The following is a 24,632-nucleotide window of genomic DNA, read 5'->3' as shown; positions in this document are numbered from 1 at the left end:
TTCCATAATAAAAGTAAAAATATACAACTGTCTATCAAATAGTGTTTTTTATATAGAAAAATTTTCACTCTCGCTTCGCTCACGTTTTCAATAACTATAAAATGATGTGACTGATTTCCATACTAAAAGTAAAAATGTACAACTGTCTATCAAATTGCGTTTTTTATATCGAAAAATTTTCGCGGTCGCTTCGCTCGCGTTTTCAATAACTTTCTAATATATGGTAAAGGCGACATTTGGGTGGCGACTGCAGCAGCATAATTCTGTTGTAACGCTACTGCTGCAGCACTGTCAATTTTCGAGATAAAATGATGTGACTGATTTCCATAATAAAAGTAAAAATATACAACTGTCTATCAAATAGTGTTTTTTATATCGAAAAATTTTCACGCTCGCTTCGCTCGCGTTTTCAATAACTATAAAATGATGTGACTGATTTCTATACTAAAAGTAAAAATGTACAACTGTCTATCAAATTGCGTTTTTTATATCGAAAAATTTTCGCACTCGCTTCGCTCGCGTTTTCAATAACTTTCTAATACATGGTAAAGGTGACATTTGGGTGGCGACTGCAGCAGCATAATTCTGTTGTAACGCTACTGCTGCAGCACTGTCAATTTTCGAGATAAAATGATGTGACTGATTTCATATTTAATTACACAAACGGGTCTACCGCGATATAATTTCATTTTTATTACCTTTAATTCCGACGTTTCAGCTGAGTTGCACCAGCTGTGGTCACGGAAAGACTGACCGACTGACTGACTGACTGTATCGCGGTAGACCCGTTTGTGTAATTAAATATGTGTACAAAACGCGAGAGTTTAAAGTGTGACTGATTTCCATAATAAAAGTAAAAATATACAACTGTCTATCAAATAGTGTTTTTTATATAGAAAAATTTTCACGCTCGCTTCGCTCACGTTTTCAATAACTATAAAATGATGTGACTGATTTCCATACTAAAAGTCTAAATGTACAACTGTCTATCAAATTGTGTTTTTTATATCGAAAAATTTTCGCGCTCGCTTCGCTCGCGTTTTCAATAACTATAACATGATGTGACTGATTTCCATACTAAAAATAAAAATGTACAACTGTCTATCAAATTGCGTTTTTTATATCGAAAATTTTTCGCGCTCGCTTCTCTCGAGTTTTCAATAACATTCTAATATATGTTAAAGGTGACATTCGGGTGGCGACTGCAGCAGCATTAGGTACTCTGTTGCAACGTTACTGCTGCGGCACTGTCTATTTTCGTGATAAAATGATGTGACTGATTTCCATTCTCAGCTGTAATGCGGCAATGAACGTCAGTCAATTTACCAAAAAAATTCAATGTAATCTTGATGACCCTAGGGAGAGGGGGCACCATGGTCTAGAAATGCTTAGGGCAACAAAATATCTTAATCCGGCACTGGTCGTTTGCGGAGTCAAACGATTTGGGACTCGCATTTTATACGCATTTCCATGCCTTCCCGAAAAAAATCGAATCATTCGCGAAAGTCTCGCAACGCATTGAGGTTACAAGGGGCACGTGGTCTTCCTCAGGAGTCTGAAGAAGACCACGCTGAGTGGCGCTCTAGCCAGGCAGGCCGCTTCGCTTTCGCTCGCGCGCGTATACCCTACTGTATCGTCCGATATACACCTACTACTCTGTCGTTAAAATCACGTGTAAAATTTTAATAAGGGCGAAAAAAACTATTGATTTTGGAGTGAACTTTTATTTAGTGGTACCTAACTGTAAAATATTTTATCTGGACTACAGTCCTCTAGCATATCCATCTGTCAACTTTACTTCAAGTTCCGCCTCCAGGGAAGAGGGAGAGATATTAGGATTAGAAATTAGCCGCTTACTGACACAGACCGAATTCCACGCGGGCGGAGCCGCGGGCACAGCTAGTATATTATATAGCGCTGTCGCATGATGACGTAGGCTTGTGTCAGACACGTGGTCGGAAGAGAGTACCAGGCGGAGTATATTATTATACCATGGCTAAGTATATACAAATTCGCCAACGGTAGATTATATTATATGGCAGTGTGACAGGTAACTTTGAAAAGGCAATATTCAATTTACATAAGTTGCTTTACCTATTTAGGCACTTCGAAATCTTAGAATAGTTCGAATGCAAGTAGCTTCAGGGTACTTTTAGATTCGATTGCACCTCATCCACTCGATCTTCAATTAATAAAGTTGAAAACTTACACGAACAAAAGTGTAAGGCAGTATTAGTGTCCCAGAGAGACGGTGATGGATCGCCGGCCCGCAGCTGACTCATTGAGAGGGTATTTACCACGCCTTCCCTTGCTCCGTTGCAGGAACTCTTTCTTATTGCTATTAGGATCTTTTCAGAATATTTTCGTATTAAGCAGGCAATTCATCGCATTATAGAAAAGATTTTAGAAAACTTTATACTAAGTGTTGGTATCAAACACTTACAGTGAGAATGCCTCCAATTATCGAATAATGTTTACCTAAGTATAATGCATTGAATTATACTATACTCTGTATCTTTAGGTATTTAAATAAAAGTAAACAAATAATTCGTACATTTTCGGGTAGTTTTAACATTTATTGGTTAACCAACCAAATATAAAACCGCCTGGATCGATAACTGAACGACCTGACTAACCTACATTATTTGATCATGTAATGTTTTTATGTACCCTCAACTGGCTTAAGGAGCCATTTGAGGGTAGATTTTGTTTACTTTTATTTAAATACCTAAAGATATAGACGTTCATGTATTTAAAGTTTTTTCCAAACTTATTTTTACTGTCTTTAAAGTTCTCTTAAAGGTATGTAATGTACCTTTGATTAGTATCGGTTCGAAAGAAGCTAATTTTACCTCCTTCTTTCAATAATTTTACTGACTTATACAATGTAGGTACTATGTAGTAACATCTACATAATATAATGAAGAAAAATGGATTGTCATCGTTTTCCCCTGCTATCTTCAAATGAATTTCGTCGAATCACTTTATGAACTCAGGTTCATCTATTGACCGAAGAAAGAAAGAAAATACTTATAAAATGTAAATACTACCGCTGCCATTTTAACTTTATTTATTAGATGGAATTCTTTTGTATGGAAAGTAACGACTATGCTTCAAGGAAAATTTTATGGGGCCTTTAAGCCGACCCCTTTAAAGTGGATTAGTACTTACCAGCCGCGCCCACCGGTCCGTCAATATTAGGCCAGTAAAGTTGCGGTTACGAAAAAAATAGCCAGATTTATTTTTCATTATAATGATATATTTTTAGGTTACCTATACTATATCTGCAAGAATCTTACAAACGTTCCACCAGTAAGTAGTTAAAGTCAAAATATTGTCAAATAAAAGCTCATTTACTAGAGGTTTATTAAACGTGCTAGAAAAAATAGGTATTTTCTTAAATATTCCACTGAAATAACATTTTTGCTGATAAGCTCGCTATACTATAATATTTTTCAAACTCGAAGGGTAGGATGACAGGTGTCATCTCCATATAGTTTATAACCTAAAAACTTCGGAGTGGTCATTAACAGGCGTTCCCCTCTGTCGAAAATAGGCGGCCAATGGTCAACCATGCACATGTCAACCACATGTATGGACTGACGTTTATCTGACATGGCTATGTTTACGTTACGTATACATTTGATGTGCCCCTCCCCCGCAAAAAACGGCAGACTATTTTGTACCAAAAATTATAGACATGGTGTCTCCGTTTGATTATATCCTCTAAGCCTAAAAACGCTAAATCTCGCAAAATTGTATTTACCCATCGAAAATATTATAGGTCCTTGAAATGACTGGGCTATAAGTTTGCCATTATTTAATCATTGCCATTATCGAGGATTATTAAAGCCTTATTAACGTTGAAGCGGTTCAATCAAAATCAAAATACCTATAGACGTTCGAAATAAATTTTCTTAATGACTACTTTTGTTTGATTAATTAATCGACGGAAATCTTGTGAGTTTTGAAGTCTTCTAGCAACAGTGATCACAATAGATAATTAAAACCGTTCTATTAATATTATATAGGTAATCTACGAATGTAGCGTTGGCTAAATATTCTGGTTGATTGGATTTTTTATGACAATGATTTATGAGAGATCCAAACAAGATACAGATGGGATCCCTTCTATTATATATTTATTGAACCTACAATATTTTTATATATAGTACGAGGGGCAACTGCAAGTTTTTAGAATAGAGAAAACTGTAGCAATTAGGCCGACACTCTTTATTTAAATGCGTGTCGAGCGTGCTTATTAAAACTGAAACGAAACCCTAAGCAATAAGGAAATATATTTGAGAAAATTTTAAGGCATTAATTAAGAAAGTGTGATGAATAGGATTGTGTCGAGCTGTCAGCCACCGCGCGTCGGGTCGGGACTAATTGAAGCGGACGGACGGACTAAGAAAAAAATGCATCGCCAATGTCGAAACAAATGGTGGAAATTGTTGTTTGTTTGTTCAGTGCTCGTTTTAACTCGGTTAATGGACTTATTTAATCAGCATTGCTCAGCTCGTTGGCGGAGAAGATTTTTAAGTGAGAAATCTGAAATACTTACGTGCAAGTTTAACTGGGTACATCATTCTCAGTACGACATACTTAAAATTAAATACAATTCATTATTAAAATCTTTAAGACACGTCATGTTGTCAGACATTATGTGTAGAAAATTATACACATAAACATAAAATTACGTAAAAGTAAGACATAAAACTGAACTGAAAAATTAAAATATGGGACTTGTGTTTTCTAGTTCATTAAAAACATATTATATGGGTGATTATTACGTAAATTACTACTATAATCGAGAAAACTACACTCGAGGTATACCAGGATTAATATAACATTATACTCGTCGTTGACAACCTACCTTAGACTTTCCCCAAATACTTAGATAGGTTGAATCATGGACCTATAACTCTATGGGTTGAATGTACCTTTTCCTAACTTTGAAGATTATGTTTAGTGCCAAACTAACTAGGCATGACTTTAACAAGCTGTAGAAGCACAATTACTCTCCTTGCCGGTCTGTTTCACTGTAATTCTTAGTATTTGGTGTTTATCTTGCCACTTACAAATTTCAGCATCGCCCAAATTAATTAGCCTGTTGTCGCTTCGGTTAATTTAGCGTTTTAAACGTACAAATTTAATTGCAAGAATTTCCTCCACTTACTGTAACGATACCTACAGAAACGTAGTCGCTACGCTTTCATGCTATTTTTATTTATAATATATAAACTGAAATAACTGCTTGCTTCTTTAGTTGCCTACATTTTTATTAACTAGTTAAAAACTGCTTAGTTAGAAATAATTGTCTGTTAGTCTTGTTTCTTTTCACTTACCTTATTTTGAGAGATCGTCATCTATGTATCACCCATACATGATATCAGAGGGAAAAGACTGGCCAAGTAATTTGCTGGAGGCCGTGTTAGGTAAACATAAAAAAACCGGCCAAGTGCCAGTCGGACTCGCGTTCCAAGGGTTCCGTACATTACCCCATTGTTAATAATGTATTTTTTTTATGTGGAACGTGAATGAAATGTCTTTAAAAAACCCGTAGAGGTCGGATCAAAAACTAAGTAATTAAGTCCGACTCACGAATCTATAGGTATAGGTAGAGACTATTTTGTGTATTTTTTTTTCCAAATTTTTGATCCAGTAGTTTCGGAGATAAAGGAGGGGGTTGATGGTCGGACAGACAGACAGACGCACGAGTGATCCTATAAGGGTTCCGTTTTATCCTTTTGAGGTACGGAACCCTAAAAACAGCAATGGGGACAATAATAACGTGCCACAACTACCTAATGTTGACAATAAAAAAATAGGAATGCCATCAGACTAGCCTAATAATACACCTAAACGAATATTTATACAAATGGTCCTTAATGGATGTTCCAAGCCATTTAATGAGTCATTGTACATATTACTGTGAAAATTCTTGTTGTAATGCTATAAGTTTACTGCTGTATTTCCATAAGTAGGTAGTAAATAAGTAATATATAAGATGTGTAAAGTCAGACCAAGAAAAGTCTGCAGCGGATTTGATAGCCCACGCAGTGCAAATGTTATTTTAAACGTCAAACTTCTATGAAATTATAACACTTGCACTGCGTGGGCTATCAAATCCGCTGCAAACTTTTATTGGTCTGACTATAGTATTATTTGTTTAAGTAGATTATCTGCTTGTCTATGACATGTTGTGGGCGGGAAGGAGGGTTTGTGGATATTTTCTCCACAACCAATTATCCCGAGCTGGCGATTGTCGGGGGCTTACTACCGTTATTACCGCCGTGTCAGACGCACCCACCTCGATCATAATCTGACGATTATCTAATAATTATCTTCCAATGTTTGTGTTTAGGCACAGATTAAACGCAGGTTACTTAAAACCAGATATTGAACTCTATGTTTGGTAGGGGTTCGTATCTTGACACGTACCTACTAATAAGTATCTTGGATCGTACTAGGTTACCGACAAAGAAAGCATTGCGAGCAACTGGACTAATCTCAACCTGGCCTGGTTTTCCAACAAGATTAGAAGAACATAAGATAGTACCTTGCATATCCTTTGCTCCTGCGGACCACTAATGCACAAAATAAGTACCTACCTAGGGCGATAAATGTGGCAAATATTGCTCGCAAAATATGGATAATTTTTGAATTAAACACCCCGTAAGCATACCAATAATTATAAATTACTAGAAATACTATAAAATTAAATTAAATACTATAAAATTATATATCATTTATTTTCAGGTATATAAGGCCCCTAGATACAAACTTACAAACTAACATACAAGGAATAATAAAAATCATAAAGGCTAATTAAAAATCGACACGGTTGGCGACACGGTTTTCTGTAGCGTCGCCTCTTCCAGCTACTACTATACTACACTAACTACTACTGCTACAATACTATACTATTACGGTTTGTTAGTGCACGACACCTTGCACTTTGTGACTATGCGCTGAAACTTGGCACAGTTGATTCTTAGCTGGTCTTGAGCAGATACAGACCGGTAGACATCGAGAGCCACTTCTCATTTAGTGGGGGGGAGGGGGGAAGTTCGACGCCGCCGCGCTTCACTTGGAGCAACATTTCTCTAAAACTATATCTTAAGGGCATGTGATATATCATTTTCGGATAAATTAAGGATGAGAAATCTAGTTTTGGAACAAAAACAACGCACTTTCTAACAAAAAAAAAGCATAACAAAGTAGAAAAGACTAAAAAACGTATTTGTGATTTTTTCATAATTACCAATTTCTACTTTGTGCTTTTTTTTGTTAGAAAGTGCATTGTTTTTGTTCTAAAACTAGATTTCTCGTCCTTAATTTATCCGAAAATCATATATCACATGCCCTAATAGGTATAGTTTTAGAGAAATGTTGCTCCAAGTGAAGCGCGGCGGCGTCGAACTTCCCCCCTCCCCCCACTAAATGAGACGTGGCTCTCGATGTCTACCGGTCTGTATCTGCTCAAGACCAGCTAACAATCTACTGTGCCAAGTTTCAGCGCATAGTCTCAAAGTGCAAGGTCCCCATACAACGGTGTGCACTAACAAACCAGCTATATAGCTTCAGTGCATGAGCTTAATATTTTTTTATAATAAAGTAAAGTTTGCGGCAGGGTACTGGTAGCGTACAGATTAATGCAACTGTGTGTCTTTTCTACCACTAACTACTTAAGTAAGTGCTGAATGTCTGGCTCCTTGAGACACTAAGCCCAAGCTGCATTCATCAGATTAAAAATAGAATACGCTTCACGGCACATCTGAAAAAATAGCGTGAATATTTACAGAAATGCATCAAAATTATTAATCTATATATAAATTATTTTCATTTAAAAGCAGTGCCTCAGAAATGGGAATTGTGATTATTTTCCCGAATACAAACATTTTGATGGGAATTGAATGTTTAAAGAATCCACTCAGTTTGAGTGTTTTCATTTTTCTAGAAGTTTTTGAATGAAACTCGAAAGGCGTCTGCTGTATACAATACTATACGTATATATAGTTATTCTTTTAAACAAATGCTGGCGGAAGTCGGACGGCCATGGCTGCCGGAAACGCGGAAATTGGCAGGCGAGTGCTTGCGACAAACTGACGGAAGGGGTCGCGAAAACGCGGGGTCGGGTCATTGAATAATAAATAAAATATGCCTGTAAAAATTTTGTCTACGTCTTTCACGCTTCAAACTTATATTAAGTAGGTACCTACTTAAGAGAGTAGCAAAGTAGCTAGGTACGCCTCATAAAATAGTACATAGACAGATTTATAGGAAAGTTTTTCTGATAATAGTTAACGTTTGAATTCTAGAAAAGTATTGACTATGTGCCGTAAACTACAAGTACAAGCGTGTTCCTAAATTGCCATTACCTACCATTTCAACTCTTTGAAATTTGAACACTGCAGCAGTTCGAGCGGAAAGTACACAAGTCACCAAACTACTGCTATATAGCTGGAACATTATAACTTCTTCCGGCTGGGTTTTTAGAGTGGAACCAAGCTAACTTTACATGGAAAATATTTCAGGTATTTGTAATGACAAAGTGTGACAAATTTATATGAAAATATGACGTTTATAATAACACTGTTTGTTCTGTTCACGTCGGTGCAAAATAGCTTAGCCGGACTATAGTGAACATGCGTAAGTACTTCACACGCACAGATAACCGCCTACGGGTTGGCCTGTGTTCACACTATCAAATATTAGTACTTAATACCACGGTCACATTTTAAGTAATAAAGTACTGTCTCTCCAAATGGTGTGATTTGAATCTTAGACTGCGTTTACTTACGCACTACAATTTTAATTTAAAATATGACGAGGTGTAAATATTAGGATGCCGTATTTCTCTACTGAATATCGTTACAGTAAGAACCAGAGCAATAATGCAGTTTGCTGCGATTTCTTATTCGATACCTAACCTCACAGACGTACCTCAGCGAAAGTGTCAAGACAGATGGCACAAAAAATCGTGCTGATAACGACTGGCTTGATGGCTCGCGTCAGCATAAACAGGACGGTGCGTAGCGTGCGCTTGTCAGAGTATTTCTCCCAGCCGCAAGAATATATTGCGAGACGAAACTTTTCACCCTGCAACACACACATATAAAAGGTTAAAACTAGCATAATTATTATAAAAAATAGAGGTATAATGTAAAAGTAAAACTAGAACCAACTACGTTTGAAAAGTGTTACGCAACCCCGCGATATCAGGGAGGTGGCCCAGCCAATCTGCTTTATGTTGTACATAGATAAGTTTTAGACACTTTTTCGTAAAATACATATCTTAGAATACTTGGTCATTACTTTAATTTAGAGAAATATGCTTAATTAGGCTATCCGTCCCGATAGCTTTGTTCAATAAATAACTAATGTAAATATTCTTAAGCCCATCAGTAGGTAGTATGAAAATAAGGCATTTACCACTGCGTTAATATTGATATATGAATTTTGGACAGTTAATTCCTATTATTTGGTTCAGGTACAATTTATGAATGCAATTTTTATACACAAATTCCATATATCCAACATATTTTTTTCTGGCAATAAATAAGATCACGAAAAAGTACAATGATCCGGCTACGGAACCACCAGAACTTGACATATTTCGCAAAAAAACTCTTCTTTGATCTTGGTATAGCGTAAATCTGATTGACAACTGCGATTGATCGTCTTGGGACATACTACGCTTTACCGCTCTAAATCTGAGCAGTCTCTGAGCCGATCTCGTAATAAGTTATACCCATTTTCAGCATTTTCTGCCTGAGTGCCAGCCTAAGCCGTGTCCAGAGCGCGACGGTCTGACACGATTTTTCCTTTTAGGTGCGATAGTTTAGGTGAAACAGATAGAATAAATAAATTCACCATTAAATCTTTCATTTTATTACAATTATTGTTATGTCACTGCGAAATGTAGGGGAAAGTAGTCGTAAAAACTAATAAATAGTTGCTTTTGTGTGGTGAAATTGTAAGTGACGTATTTAGTGTGTCTATGTAAAGAAAATATTAATAAATAATTATGTTTATTTATTTAGTTAATAAGTGGATATCTAAGTCAAGGCGGTCTTTTAAAAAGTTTTGTTAGCTAATTTTCATATATGTATGATTGTTTTCAGCCTGTTCAATGACTATTTGATGACCAGAAAGAAAGCATTTGATGGAAGTGGTAAGAAAAAGGGAACATTTGATTCGCACAATTTTATTGGTCAATCCGCGCTTAATATAGTAGAAATACGGCACGTTAATGGGCTCCCAGATCCCATTCAGCTTCAGCGGCTTCAGCAGCTATTTTTGATGAAAACATCACCAAAATATAACATCCATAATAAAAACGGTCATTATAACAAGTCGGCTTCACTTCTAGTTCAACAATTGATATGGAAATTTCATAATTAAACAATGTCTGAATCAATGAAAGCAATGTTTGCGTTGCAAATTGAATTGACTCTATGATTTTAATTGTCGTTCGACATTCATTGTGCTATCTCGCACTGGGATTACTGGAAATACTACGCCTGAGGGTACGCCTTAATTATAACGTTGTCATAGCGTATCAAGACTTGATATATGCACCTACCGTTTCCATTAAAAGATCGCTGTAATAGCATGGTATGAAGAAGTGTAAAATGACACCGGTAAAGAAGCCGATGAATTCAAAGTTTATTTCTCCACTCCGTAAAGACTGAAACAAAACAAATGCTAAGTTTTAAGAACAAACTATGAAAATAAGATATTTATTTGCTAAGTATATGATATTTGTATGGTGTATTACTAAGTTACACATAGTTTTTTATTGTACAGTCTTTCTGCGTCTATGACTTTGACTCTTCTTCAACTGCTCAAATGTTAACTGGAAGAAATACATAAAGGGATAATTTCGTCTTTGATACGTGATATACAAGAAGTATGTTATGTTTGTGTAAAATCTTTTGTAAGTTAAAGTGATTTAATATTAAATATCTCGTACCCATACCATAAAACATTATTTTATTTTACACAACGAGATTTTACACGCGTTAATACTTGTTTACATGATTTCACTATTTGAATTATAACTATTAATGCACTGTTTTTTTTGCATACCTCTGTAATTTGAAACGCAGTGAGTGGAAGCAGAAATGTTGTAGTTTTCATAATAAATTCGTACAATACTGTAAAGTTCGTTTTAATTACTTCAATGAATCTGCAAAGTAAAAATAATTTATAGCTTAGACATATAACAGTAATAGGAACGAACTGTGTTCATAATGAGTTAGTTAAAATAGGAACGGAAAACTTACTTGTAAACATCCTGCAGTTTCAATATAATTTCTTTAAGATTTTTACGAACAGTTTCATCGGAATCTTTAGCATCAGAGAAAATCTTTGATATACGAAGATTAAGAATATCGAGCTGCCCACATAGGTGAAGCATAAATATCGGGACCATCGGATCGAACCCCACATACATTGAGGTTGCATAAACATCGAAGAATAGTGCCAAACCGAATAGCATAATAAAAATAATATGAACGTTCTTATAATCTTCTAAGATCCACGGGTAAGTAAGTTCGAACATTGCCACATATTGGAATTCGCCGGCCATGTATGATTTTCCCATGAGCATCAACGCTTTCAAAGGGAAAATAGCGCTCGTTGAACAAGCAGAAATGAACCAATACTGACATACTTTGACTCCTCGCTTAGAATAGTGAAGCACGATACGTTGTTCCTCTTCACAGAACTCCTTGGCCAATTCGTAATCATCATCCACTATGCGAATAAGTTCTATAACGGAATCCTGGTATCGTAACAAAATCGAGTATTTGTAGGTAATCGTGAAAGCGACTATGGCCATTGTAGCATTTTTGCTAGCATCAGCAAATAGTCCACATTGTATATCGTGGAAAAGAATAGAATACAATAAAAATATAAAACAGGATAGGGATACAAGCGAAATTGCAATAAATTGAGTGCGCCAGAACTTGTCTCGGGCGATAGACGGATGTGAGCGATTCAGACGCATTGCTGTTGTAGCAATCCAAAAAATCTTATCGTAATTCATATCTTCGTCTAGAATTTTAGACATTTTATCTGTTGGTGTAAACCACTACTCGAGAAAACTTGAAGTCAATAGTCCGATGTTCTTTTGTTACAAATGGTGAAGAGTTTACCTGAGAACAGGACGCGTGCGGGTGACATTAATTAATAGTTGTAGACATGGGGAAAATCGTTACATTTAGATTACCGTTTAAAAAAAATACCGTGACTATCGTTACCGTTCCGAAAAAAACTGTGACATAAATGTCGTGACCGTACGTTTCGGGCACTGGAAGTGTTTTTAACTAAGTCTAGTGTACACACACTAGTAACATACCTAGGTTCCCCACACAGTGTATGTACCTATGTATGTAGGTTATTTTTCTTATTTTCGTTACATATAGGCACTTGTGGACGCCGGATCCTCTCGCGCATAGTACTATACAGCCACGAACGCAAGTGTCGTCACCAGGATGCTACTTAAAACATCTGACACAGATGAAAAGGCCTATTATTATTATTAGGCTTTTGTGATTTTACGTACTTGCTTCTTAATACATATTTGTTCCAGTCAAATATCTTGAACAACATGATGCAAAATTGTTAGATGCTGGTCCACCCGATCTAAGCGGAGCTCGCCAATGTTAATTAGGTTACATACCTTGTAATTGTTTACAATAATTTTATTTACAGTTTTTTTAATCAATAGTTATTAGGTATTGCGATAAACAATAAGTAAAATTGTCGCACCTTGTAGTTTATTCTGTAATGTATTTATACTTTCTGAAATCTGAAACGTACTAAGATTTTTTTAAACGATGTTGTATCGTCTAGTCACGTTTTGACGGCGCACCGCTGTGATTTTTTCATCGTAGGTCTTGACGTTAATTATCACCCACCTCATGTAAGTGGTGTCATGTAAGCGTTGTAACAGAAACATGGTTTGCCACAAAATCAAGCGGCTGTTTAGTTGCCTTTTCATTTTCTTAAGCGTTCGATGAAAACATATATGTTAATTAAGTAGCTTATTGTAATAGTTGCATCTGAAGATATCACTTGTCATGTACGTAGTTTATTCCAGATTATACGACGTACAGTAATCATTACCAATGGTTACAGGTGTACTCCGTGTTTCAATACCCGATAAATTTATTAACTCCACTCTCATTCAATAAACATTTGCGTTTTAGTACGAGAGGAGCGAAGGTAGAAATACTTTATGATGGTGCTGGCTAACCAAAATTTAAACTGCTAAATAATTCATGGATTTTTAAGAGATGTTTTGTGTAAGTATTACGTTTTAAAGTGCTTTATTTATCCAGTAGTAATGGCTCAAAATATGTTTTTTCGTTAAAACTTTGGCCTAAGCCCAAGCTGCGTTCATGAGATTAAATATGGAGTACGCTTCACGGCACATCTAGAAAAAATAAAAATAATGATATAATAAACATGCTACGACATATTTTAAGTTTAGGCGATTGATTTTGCTGATTAATATTCAAAACACACTACCGTGTTGAAGCCGTATATTTTAATCTTATGAATTTCTTTAGTACTTCACAGTTTCACATAATTCATTCATAGATGGCGTTAGTAGTAGCGGTTTTGGAAATTAATTAAGGTTATTTTTGTTGGCAATTAACTCTAAAATATTTGTAAAATTATTTGGAATAACATGTTTGTAATATTTTGCATTAAAATTCACAATTTAGCGATTTAATGTTATAGAAAATTAATTACCAAATAAGTTAAGAGATGGCACTTTGTTCCCAACGCGTCCGTTCTACAACGCGGTGTTAAGATTTTTCCGGGTTTCATATATAAGCTTCGAGGAACAATATGTCGTCAGTTCAAAATTCAAATCAAGCAGTGAGTGTTATATACAGTGTGTAGTAGTTGTAATAGTAATTAAAGTGGTGGTTTTATACAGTGTGGTGTTATTTTTGGACCAGTACATGGTCCTTCGAGCCGGATAGCTATTCGGTTCTAGGATTCGACGGCAGAGGGCGCCGTCCGGCACAGTGCGGGTGCTGCCGAGTGCAGTGCCGACGTCAACCACGGCTTGACGTCATCGGCAGCGATGACATCGGGTGACGTTATCGGCAGCAGCGACATCGTGTGACGTCACGGCAGCGGCGACATCGAGTGACGTCACGGCAGCCGCGACATCGGGTGACGTCATCAGCGGCAAGTGCAGTGTGACGTCAGTTGTGGTCAAGTGTGAGTGCCGGTGGTGAATTGTGAGTACTTTATTGTTCATTACTGAGTGAGGACTTAGAAAATTTCGTGTAACTGGACTTAGAAAAATTCAATCGGATAATCTGGGACTTAGAAAATTTTCAATCCGATTGAGTTGGGACTTAGAAAATTCAGATCAGTAGCCAGGACTTAGAATATTCTATCACGGGGACCTATGCCCGAGTTAAGTTAGCTGTCAAACACTTAGAAATAAATCACGATGGAGAAACTTCTGAATATACAGGATGACTTGCAGTCTAGAATTGTTCGCGGTTTCGAAAACTTCAAAAAGTCTCCCAAAGAACGCCGTAATTCTGTTGATTATCTCAACACTAGATTGGAATTGTTGGAGGAATTATGGACTCAATTTTCACGCACGCATACGCATATCATTCAGAACAGCGAGTCAGAAGCTTATATTCAAAGCACATATGTCGTAAACAACGTGTATGATGACACTGAAGAAGCATACATAACTTACAAATGCCTTATTAAATCTTTGCTTAGCAGTCTCAAGCCAGCTTCTACGTCTGCAACGTCAAGCATGAATGTCACCGAGCCCAGTAAGTCAACCAACAAGGCTGAGGAACGCGTCAAACTGCCCAAGATTTCAATACCAACGTTCTCCGGTCAGTATGCTGAATGGGTGAGTTTCCGTGACATGTTTGTTTCGTTGATACACAGCAACAAGGATCTAGATGATGTCCAGAAGCTGCATTATTTAAAGGGGCATTTAACTGGCGAAGCTGAACAGTTGTTGAGACACATTCCAATCACCAAAGATAATTACAGTACCAGTTGGGAGCAACTCGAGAAGCGGTATAACAATAAGAAATATTTATCAAACTGCATCCTGAAACGATTGTTGAGTCAGCGTAACTTGGCTACTGAATCTGCAAGTGCCCTCAAGGAGTTGTTAGATACGACCAACGAGTGTCTACAAGCGCTGAAAAACTTAGGCATAGACGTTAAGAGTTGGGATGTTATTATTGTGCATCTAATGTGTTTAAAGTTAGATGCTGAGTCGCGAAAGCAATGGGAACTGAAGTCAATTGAACACAACAATGAGTTGCCAACTTATGAACAATTTCAAATATTTTTAGAGACACGGTTTCGCGCATTGGAGTTCATTGACCCAAAGCTTTCTAGGCCCAGCACCAATACATCTGTGAAGGTCCATCATGTGTCAGTTGTGACAATCCCAACCTGTACATTTTGTTCTGAAGCCCATAAAATTAGTAATTGTAAAGAGTTTTCCAAACTTGATACTGATGCTCGTCGTGGTTTTGTCCAGTCACATAGTCTTTGTTTTAATTGTCTAGGACCTCATCATTCAGTTTATGCATGCCGTCAATCATCTAGATGCCGAATTTGCCAAAGGAAACATCATTCTTTATTGCATTCCAAGAATAACACACCACCAACTGAGTCTCAGGAGTCTGAAGAAACAAATCACTCAGTTGTATCAAATGTGGTTGCACCTGCAACTGCATCTCACTCATCATCTGATGATGAGCCCACCACTACCAACATTAAAAACCACTTTTCGACAGCTCATAGGTTGATTTTATTACCAACAGCATTGGTTAATGCCATGTCGAAATCTGGTCAACTCATAACACTCAGGTGCTTTATCGACCAAGGATCAGAAGAGTCGTTTATCAAAGAATCTGCGGTTCATCTGCTCGGACTTTGCAGGATTCCCCACAAAAGCACAATCACGAGACTATGCGAAGATGAAGAGGAGAGTTCCCTGAGCTCTAACTCGTCGGTGAAGATAACAATCACATCTCGCGTAGACTCTGATTTTAAGGTAAACGTAAATGCTTTTGTGTTAAGCAAACTCACATTGAATCTTCCAGAGAAACGAGTCAATGTTGAGTCTTGGTCCGAGCTGTCTAGTTTAGATTTAGCGGATGCAACATTCAATGAACCGGGACAGATCGACTTGCTACTTGGTGGAGAAGTCTATAGTCAAATACTCATGGGCGGTGTTCTCAAAACTCCACAGGGAGGACCCATCGCTCAGCAAACTTCCTTAGGTTGGATCATTTCCGGGCCGGTTCACTCAGGTGAGTCGGAATTACACAATAAGATCAGAGCTAACTACATTCATGTCATTGACAACGAGCTTCTGAAGAAGTCTTCAGAGCTTGAGGCTGATCCTATTGCGTCAGATCCCAAGCAAAATCACACTGAGGAAGAAGAGAAGCAAGTAGAATCTTTTGCTACCACTACTAACCGGGATTGTAGTGGTAGGTATTCATTCAAGTTGCCCTTCTGCGAAGAAAATATACAGTACTGCAGGTGCACTGAAGGGAAACTTATTTATCTCGCAGCAGTTAAACGATCCAATTTACTCGAGAGAAAAATCGAGCAAGAACCCCAGTTGAAGGAGAAGTACATGAATAACATCAAGGAGTACGAAGAGCTTAGCAACGTGGGAATGGTTTCGAATGAAGTGCAACCCAAACCAGAAGTTGTGTGCCTTCCCCAAAATGCTATTACTCCAGAAGACAACAAGGTAGCGATAGTCTTCGATGTCTCATGCACGGGAATAAAACGGCAGGTAAAGGTCTACGTCGAAGAGGCTGAGTTCCGACAAAGTTTATGTCGAGATGGTCAAAACGAACTCGGAACAACTGTGGCACCTACTCTGGCTGTCAAAGCACTGCAGCAAGTTGCACATAAGCGCGAAGAAGCCTATCAATGGGCAGCAGCAGACAGAGTGTTGCGCGTGGATGACCTCCTGTCAGATTGTGAGACTGTGGGAGAAGAAAAACGACCATACAAAGAACTCAACGGATCAATAGGTAAAGCAGGTTTCAAAAAAGCAACTTGGAATCAAGATAATAGAGATGAAGAAGGCAATATGAAGACTGAGCTGGACACAACAGTGAAGAATTTGGGTCAGACTTGGCATCAAAGGGACGTCAGATTCGAATATTCCCTTGCAGTTCAATTACTAACAATGAAGTTTTGTGCAATGAAAAAACGGATGACACGGACACGGATGGATTACATGGACATTTCCTGGTTAATTGACCTGCTCGGTTGGCTGACGTCAGTTATTATTTGGCCGAATTATTATCAACCCAAAAGAAGAATAATAAGAAACACAACCCCATAACTGTATCAACTATTCTAGCTGCCTGAATTCAACAAACTTTCTTTGACAGGACCTCTAATGTTGGAACCTGACTTCGATTCGAAACGTCAATACTCTCAGAAGATAGCGATTGACTCAGAAAATGTGCAAGATTTTAATTTCATTTGTCGAGTGGCAGTTTTATCGTCCATCCAAGTCTCGTCACTCCTGAGTCCTGAGCCAGTTGTTGGTGTCGTTGTTTTGGACAATTTAGACTGTTCCTGCATTTGGATGGTTGTACGGCATTCAAGCATAAGACATTCAGGCGCGAACAATATCACACGAGTAATCAGTCTGAGTAAACACATAAAAAAAGGGCTGTAAATAAACTGTTTCCTTCTTATTAAGTATTGTTATTGAAACTGTTTTCTTTTGTTATTTAATCTCAATTTTATTGGTTTAGGTAAATGCAAAGGGCATGTTATAGTTTTGTGTTCACGTTATCACTTGCCTTTGCTATTATTTGTTATATCATGCCATGGTGGGCGGAATTAAGAACAAACTGCCCTTTGTTCTTGGTGGGCGGAATGTTGAAGCCGTATATTTTAATCTTATGAATTTCTTTAGTACTTCACAGTTTCACATAATTCATTCATAGATGGCGTTAGTAGTAGCGGTTTTGGAAATTAATTAAGGTTATTTTTGTTGGCAATTAACTCTAAAATATTTGTAAAATTATTTGGAATAACATGTTTGTAATATTTTGCATTAAAATTCACAATTTAGCGATTTAATGTTATAGAAAATTAATTACCAAATAAGTTAAGAGATGGCACTTTGTTCCCAACGCGTCCGTTCTACAACGCGGTGTTAAGATTTTTCCGGGTTTCATATATAAGCTTCGAGGAACAATATGTCGTCAGTTCAAAATTCAAATCAAGCAGTGAGTGTTATATACAGTGTGTAGTAGTTGTAATAGTAATTAAAGTGGTGGTTTTATACAGTGTGGTGTTATTTTTGGACCAGTACAACTGATTATCTCATCTAACAGCTTTTTCCCACTGACGTCCAGTTTTTTGCGGAGTACGGTTTTCTGCAGATTCACGTTTTTAATAGTATGCGTGTAGTATCGCGCAAACAGAATCGTGTGAACGTTATTTTATTAGCACGCAGAAAACCGTATCTGCATAAAACTGGACGTCAGTCATGTGGGAAAAAGCTCAAAGATAATATTCAATAAGTTACCTGGGCAAAGGTGTCGAGACAGATGGCGCAGAAGACGGTGCTAATGACGATCGGCTTGAGGGCGCGTGTCAGCATGAACAAGATGGCGCGCATCACGTGCTTGTCCGAGTGCTTCTCCCAGCCGCAAGAATATATCGCGAGACGGAAGTTTTCGCCCTGGGGGCCGATTTTTGAATTTCAATCGCTCGATTTCGTCACTCGAAAATCGGTGGAAAACGGCGAAATGCTAAATTTTGAAAAACAAGCGATCGTAATTTGGAATCTAGTGGTATTGACCACTCGATTTCAATTCTATTAGTAGAATTTAAATGCCTAGTAGTGGAGATATTATTGAACGAAATACACGAAATCGAGTGGTCGAAATTCTAAAATCGGCCCCTGCACGGCAAACGGCATGCCGAGTTAAATAGGTGACATTTCGTAGTTTTGTCGTGCGCGTAATAGCTCCTCTACACGTTGGCCAAACGCTCCGCCAACGCTTGGTGGCTTGGCCCATGAGTTGGCCGTGCCTTGGTCGGAACGCTACTACACGATGGCGAATTTCAGTTGTGATCTGACCGGTTTCCAAGATGGACGTGGAAGCAGTAGCCGTTGCAGCAATTTATCTAAAGATACGCCACGTACCATTATTATCATCAAGTAATTTTAAAAAATGTCGTAAAAGCTGCAAGAGTTTTTTGATGATACCTACTTCCCGAAAATAAATGTATGTTAGATTTTTTTAAAGAATTAAATATCTTTTTTAATTTCATGTTACCTTATAATTTGCTTAAATTATTTTAGAGCATATTATAATTTTATTAAATTGTGTTACTAGCTTACCAACATAGCTGTGCAAATTGTGCAATGTAGGTACTTACTATATATAGTTAGATATGTATATAATATTCATTTATTTAACTATAAGTATGTATTGTTATATTTATTTATTTAAATTGTAAATGTACTGTCTGCGTAAAGAACCGTGTCCCGGATAGTATGGGTTCTGGGCCATGTCGCGTCCCGAATTAACTTATATATCATTAGATAGTGCATAGCCTATATCGATAGAATATATCGTTCTTATGAGCGTATTTGGTGGGCATACCTTGTTAGCAAAAAAGTGTACTGCCTTATAATAGGGTGGCAGAAACCCATTTCATTTGTAAAAATTACGCCTGTAATTTATCTGTAAAATATTAAAACATTGTATTGCCAGATTCAGTTTTTTTTTTAATATTTTAAAATGTTAACTTTGGCCATAATTCAATTTAAATGGAAATCGTCACCGCCACGCGCTACAAATTATTATCCACAAAAAAATATATGAGTGCCTACTATAAAGTGATACTTTTTAGAATGAGGAATAAATGAGCTAAATTGTCCATTTTTATTTAGTACAAATCGCCACACTGTGATTGTAAATGCCAAAATTGTCCTAAAAAATACATATAATTTTCAATTTTTGTGCAAAAATCAGTTTATTTGTATGAAAAAGTATAACGATTATTTCAAAAATGAATTCCTCGTCCCTAAATTATACAAAAATGATATATAACTTGCCCTAGTTGCTAAGAGCATGAAGAAATATAGCATAGATTGGACCTGGAGAGCCGACCATTTCTCCTCTCCCATTCTTTTTGGTACACCGTACGATCTCGTTGCTACCGGGCCAAATCAGCACATTATTTGGTACTAAGGGTATGTAAGGCATCTTATACAACCAATAAAACGTCCATGAAAAGAAATGGCAGACATATTTTATAAGATTTGACAATATCCATGAAGAATCTTCAGATATATAAACGGCAATTAAGCCACCAGTGTTGAGTTGCCTATAATCATATGCCCACTTCAAATTACAATGAAACTATTTTTCCGTGAATGTACTCGTAAACCCCTATCCGTTAGTATGCGATTCATTAATGGACGCACCATGGCCCAAATCGGGACACGATTCTTTCCTATTCCTTCCATAACGAGGCCACGTACTCGTCATTTTAATTAAAAAAAAAACTAAAATTGATACTGAGCACAAACGTCCGCACTCGACCGCGTTCGAGCACGCACTGTGGATTGGGCCACGTGTAGATGCGTACCGCAATCGCTTGGCCAATCCCTTTGATGTGCGGCCGAAAAACCGACACCGCGGCCAACTCATCGCCATCCCGCGCGCCAAAAGCGAATACCCCCTCTACACGTTGTCCCAACATATTGGACCAATAGGTTGGGCCAACGTGTAGAGGAGCCAAAAAAGACTTTATCTCCCCTATTCATAAAACATTGCAACATCTTAAAAACCTTATCTTTTCCTAACAAACAGAAATATCACGACATAAATAATTGAGAGAGACAAACAATTATCGACGGTTTCTTAAATTTGACAAATGATGAATAACGCTATATCATTATCATTACATAATATCAGTATCTGAGGCGGATGGTCTCTTCCGCGCACGATAAAAGTTTTGATCTATATGCGATTTCCTGTAACTGGCTATTTAAGAAGTGTAATGTATAAAATAAATAATAAAATGTGATTACACAGCTAAAAAAAAAATAGATAAGTTGAGTTTAGTTCGGTTTGTAATTTGGTGAATACGCGTTTTGCTTACTACTAGGTAATAATCTTCGTTTTCAAATCGTAATTTAAGGTACTTGGAGGTAATACGGCCAATAGTATAATAAGGCCTCCCTGAAAAAAAGTACTTACAACAGTGTAACCAACTGTCTTGATTAGAGTTACATATAAAATGATATAATTAAAAGCTAACAGCAACCCAGTTATATCTTTTTTATTTGTATATTGGTCTAAATTTACAAGGACCTACATTATTTATTAACCTTAGTTTAAATAAAATCTATATTTAATAAATAACGATTTAAAGCAATTTGAAGTTAGGTAGGCCTTATTACCCTCAAAAGTACCTTTAGTAAAAAATAAAACAATAAGTTATTAAAATTAAAATAAGAATTCACTCATACCGTCTCCATTAAGAGATCGCTATAATAACAAGGTATGTAGAAGTGTAATATCACGGCACTAAAGAATCCAATAAATTCTATATTAATTTCTCCGTTTCGAAGAGACTGAAACAAAATAAATATTTACTGAGTTAGAGAACATATCTCTTATTAATAAAAAAGTAAGAAAAAAATCTTGTAATTACTATCCCATCAAAAACATAAATGCGAAATGAGAGCCAAGTTCAATATTAAATATATGCGTCGTTGTTGACTTCGCCGGAAAAAGAATTGAGGTCTTTGGGTGCCAAGTACTGGTCGGCTTGGGATGTAATTAACGTTCAGGATTTGTCTTGGCTAGTTTTTACGTACACGCTATATTATATTTTTTGTCCATGTTACTTTAAAAAAAGTTAGTTTGTTGGTATAAAAACTAGCCAAGACTGTTTCTTTATCTCAGTTTTGTAACCCCACAATTGCCCAGCTGGATGCCAAATTACAACTTGCTAGGTCATCTGGAAGTGGGTTAGGTTTTTGATTTTAGGTGAGTCAGTCAGGCAATACCTAAGTCAGTGAGAAACATCCCGATTTTTAGATACCTATATGTACGTTAATAACAGGTTGAGCTATATTAATGAAATTTGGGGTTTTAGTTAGCCTTAAGGGTCTATAAATGAACCAAATTTCATATATGTTTATGTTTAATAGGTTTTGAGTTACGTAGGGGTCAAAAGTGGCTCCAAATGGTTCGTGTAATATAACACACAGCCGCTGCGTCGCAAGTTCTCTTCTTTTGAACTTGGCTTGACACGGTGCCGCGTATCTAGATGCTATCACGCTCTCTTTTTTGCTCTTTCTTACCTCGGTAATTTGAAACGCAGTCAGAGGAAGTAGAAAAGTTGTAGTTTTCATCATAAATTCGTACAACACTGTGAAGTTGGTTTTAATAATTTCAATGAATCTGAAAGACAAAAATATATTTGTTACTATATTTCATCCAAACGTTAACCACTAAAGGTAGAGAATAAAAAAATCGTTTTATACTTGTAAATATCTTGAAGTTGTAAAATAATTCTTCTTAAGTTTTCTCGCCTAGTTTCTGCGGAGTCCTCGGGATTGGAGAACAATTTCGATATGCGCAGGCTAAGGATATCCAACTGCCCGCACAAATGAAGCATAAATATCGGGACAATCGGATCGAATCCTACATACATTGAAGTCGCATACAAATCAAAGAAGAGTGTTAAACCGAATAACATTACGAAAACGACATGTACATTTTTATAATCATTCAGTATCCAAGGGTATGTCATTTCGAACAACGGCACTAGTTGGAATTCACCTGCTAAATAAGACTTTCCCATAAGCACAAATGCTTTGAGCGGGAAAATAGCGCTCGTCGAACATGCTGAAAAGAACCAATACTGGGTAACTTTGATCCCTCTCTTAGAGTACTTATAAACGACGCGTTGCTCTTCTTCACAGAACCCCTTGGCCAGTTCGTAATCCTCATCCACAATGCGAATAAGGTCGGTAATAGACTCCTGATATCGCAAAATAATCAAGTACTTGTACGTAATCGTGATAGCAACTATTGACATTATTGCACTTTTGCTAGCATCAGCATATGCACCACACGGTATGTCGTGGAAAAATGTTGAATACATCAAGAACGTAGAACAGAAAAACGATAAAATTGATATAGCAGTAAATTGAGTGCGCCATTTCTTATCCCGCGGGATGAAAGGATGGGAACGATTCAGACGCATTGCTGTTGTGGCAATCCAAAAGATATTATCGAATTTCATGTTCTCATCAAGTATTTTAGACATTTTTATGAATGCGTGTAGACCGCTAGTTTCTTAAACTCGTTAAAGGCAATAGTCCTGAGTTCTTTTATGACAAATGGTGAAAATATTGGGTGAGAATTGGCGCGTGCGGGCGACGTTAAGTGGCCGGCTTGTGACAGAGGTAGGGAGCCTCATGTTTGTCGTAAAGACAACGATGGTCTTTTCTTTTTCTATTTGTCTAAGTCACGTTACTTTAACTTAAATTAAATCTAAGTTAAGTTAAATCTTTAACAAGTAAGCCTTTAATATAAAGAAAACAATAAACCACAAATGAAACCCATAAATTCTATTGTATTCTAAAAATCGTTAATTGTAATTTTCAAAAATATATGCTAATAATATTAAAACCACGCTATTTTGGTATGCTATTCCTGTAATTCTCTTTCTTCTCGTCTTATATATTTCAGTATCACTCAATTTTTTTTTAACTGATTAGTTACCTACTAAAGAAATGCGAGTAGTATATAAGTAAGTATAAATTGTCAAAAGTATTAATTGTATGCGTAATTAGAAGCCTAAGGTCGGAAGTTTTATGACTGAATGGACTTGCTCCTTAAGCTCTTAAATAAAATACTCATACATCAATCAAATTGTAGTTAATTACCTTGATAAGCGTTTTGACTATGTTTATTTAAGAGCTTAAGTAATTGCGTAAATTAAAAGTAATCTCAATATGACATCTGGTATACATGAGTGTATGTAAAGATTACAAAAAAACTGCCTGTTCACTGTCAATGCTACAATTTAAGTAATAAGCAGATAAATGCGGCGTGGGCATAAAAGTATTGTTCTTCATTATAATACAGTTTAGGTTCACGAAAAACAAGAGCGAAAAAAAAAATTAAGAATGATTTCATTTTAAAGCTCCTATGCTTTAGGCCAAGCTTTCATAAGTAGGTAGAGAATGCAATAGTTTGTGCAAATTATAGCACGACATGACTTGTAAACCAGATTACCTGACATTAGTAGAGACGGGAGCTGACAAAATAATGGCCGCTGCGTCATTCATCAACTATTCGGATTGATTCGAAGTTTCTACGCGACTTGTCATCAATCAGTAACAAACATCAAATCACGTCGCCTTGCCTGTAATTTAACACAAAGGGACGTATAATTGAAGTAGAGCCAGCATTCTACTTGACTTAATCTAATTCAATCTTATTTAGATTAAATTTCATTAGGTATCAGTTCATCGCACTTCCACACATTGTGTTTCAGGCTAGTGAAGTGGGTAA

General features: G+C 36.8%; 2 protein-coding genes across 3 annotated transcripts; both read right to left on the bottom strand.

Annotated features, from left to right (window-relative positions):
* Positions 1-7,667: 7,667 nt before the first annotated feature.
* LOC134792480 (odorant receptor 2a-like) lies at positions 7,668-12,197 on the bottom strand. The gene is made up of 5 exons (XM_063763762.1): positions 11,295-12,197; positions 11,098-11,197; positions 10,592-10,696; positions 8,950-9,105; positions 7,668-7,780 (listed from the first exon to the last, which is right to left on the bottom strand). The coding sequence occupies exons 1-5, from the start codon at positions 12,080-12,082 to the stop codon at positions 7,727-7,729; spliced, it is 1,203 nt and encodes a 400-aa protein (XP_063619832.1). The 5' UTR covers positions 12,083-12,197; the 3' UTR covers positions 7,668-7,726.
* A 1,170-nt stretch (positions 12,198-13,367) lies between these two features.
* LOC134792065 (odorant receptor 2a-like) lies at positions 13,368-23,545 on the bottom strand. Of its 2 annotated transcripts, XM_063763193.1 has the most exons (5): positions 22,592-23,545; positions 22,409-22,508; positions 21,569-21,673; positions 18,605-18,760; positions 13,368-13,450 (listed from the first exon to the last, which is right to left on the bottom strand). In XM_063763193.1, exons 1-5 carry the CDS (start codon positions 23,377-23,379, stop codon positions 13,397-13,399), a joined length of 1,203 nt encoding a protein of 400 aa, XP_063619263.1. In that variant the 5' UTR covers positions 23,380-23,545; the 3' UTR covers positions 13,368-13,396. The 2 variants fall into 2 exon arrangements, with proteins under 2 accessions (XP_063619263.1, XP_063619264.1); XM_063763194.1 differs by lacking the exon at positions 21,569-21,673.
* Between the last annotated feature and the right edge of the window lie 1,087 nt (positions 23,546-24,632).

The sequence above is a fragment of the Cydia splendana genome, chromosome 7, assembly GCF_910591565.1.
Source record: "Cydia splendana chromosome 7, ilCydSple1.2, whole genome shotgun sequence".
NCBI lineage: Eukaryota > Metazoa > Arthropoda > Insecta > Lepidoptera > Tortricidae > Cydia > Cydia splendana.
Note: the sequence above shows the minus strand (reverse complement) of the source record. Positions and strands in the feature narration are given on the sequence as shown.

Excerpts from the sequence above, each read along its gene's own strand:
- LOC134792065 (XM_063763193.1), bottom strand. The coding sequence starts at position 23,379 with ATGTCTAAAATACTTGATGAGAACATGAAATTCGATAATATCTTTTGG. Across the intron at positions 18,761-21,568 it reads GCGATCTCTTAATGGAGACG|GGCGAAAACTTCCGTCTCGC; the intron begins GTATGAGTGAAT and ends ATCGGCCCCCAG. Across the intron at positions 13,451-18,604 it reads GTCTCGACACCTTTGCCCAG|ATGTGCCGTGAAGCGTACTC; the intron begins GTAACTTATTGA and ends TATTTTTTCTAG.
- LOC134792480 (XM_063763762.1), bottom strand. The coding sequence starts at position 12,082 with ATGTCTAAAATTCTAGACGAAGATATGAATTACGATAAGATTTTTTGG. Across the intron at positions 10,697-11,097 it reads CTGCGTTTCAAATTACAGAG|TCTTTACGGAGTGGAGAAAT; the intron begins GTATGCAAAAAA and ends GTTTTGTTTCAG. Across the intron at positions 7,781-8,949 it reads GTCTTGACACTTTCGCTGAG|ATGTGCCGTGAAGCGTATTC; the intron begins GTACGTCTGTGA and ends CTATTTTTTCAG.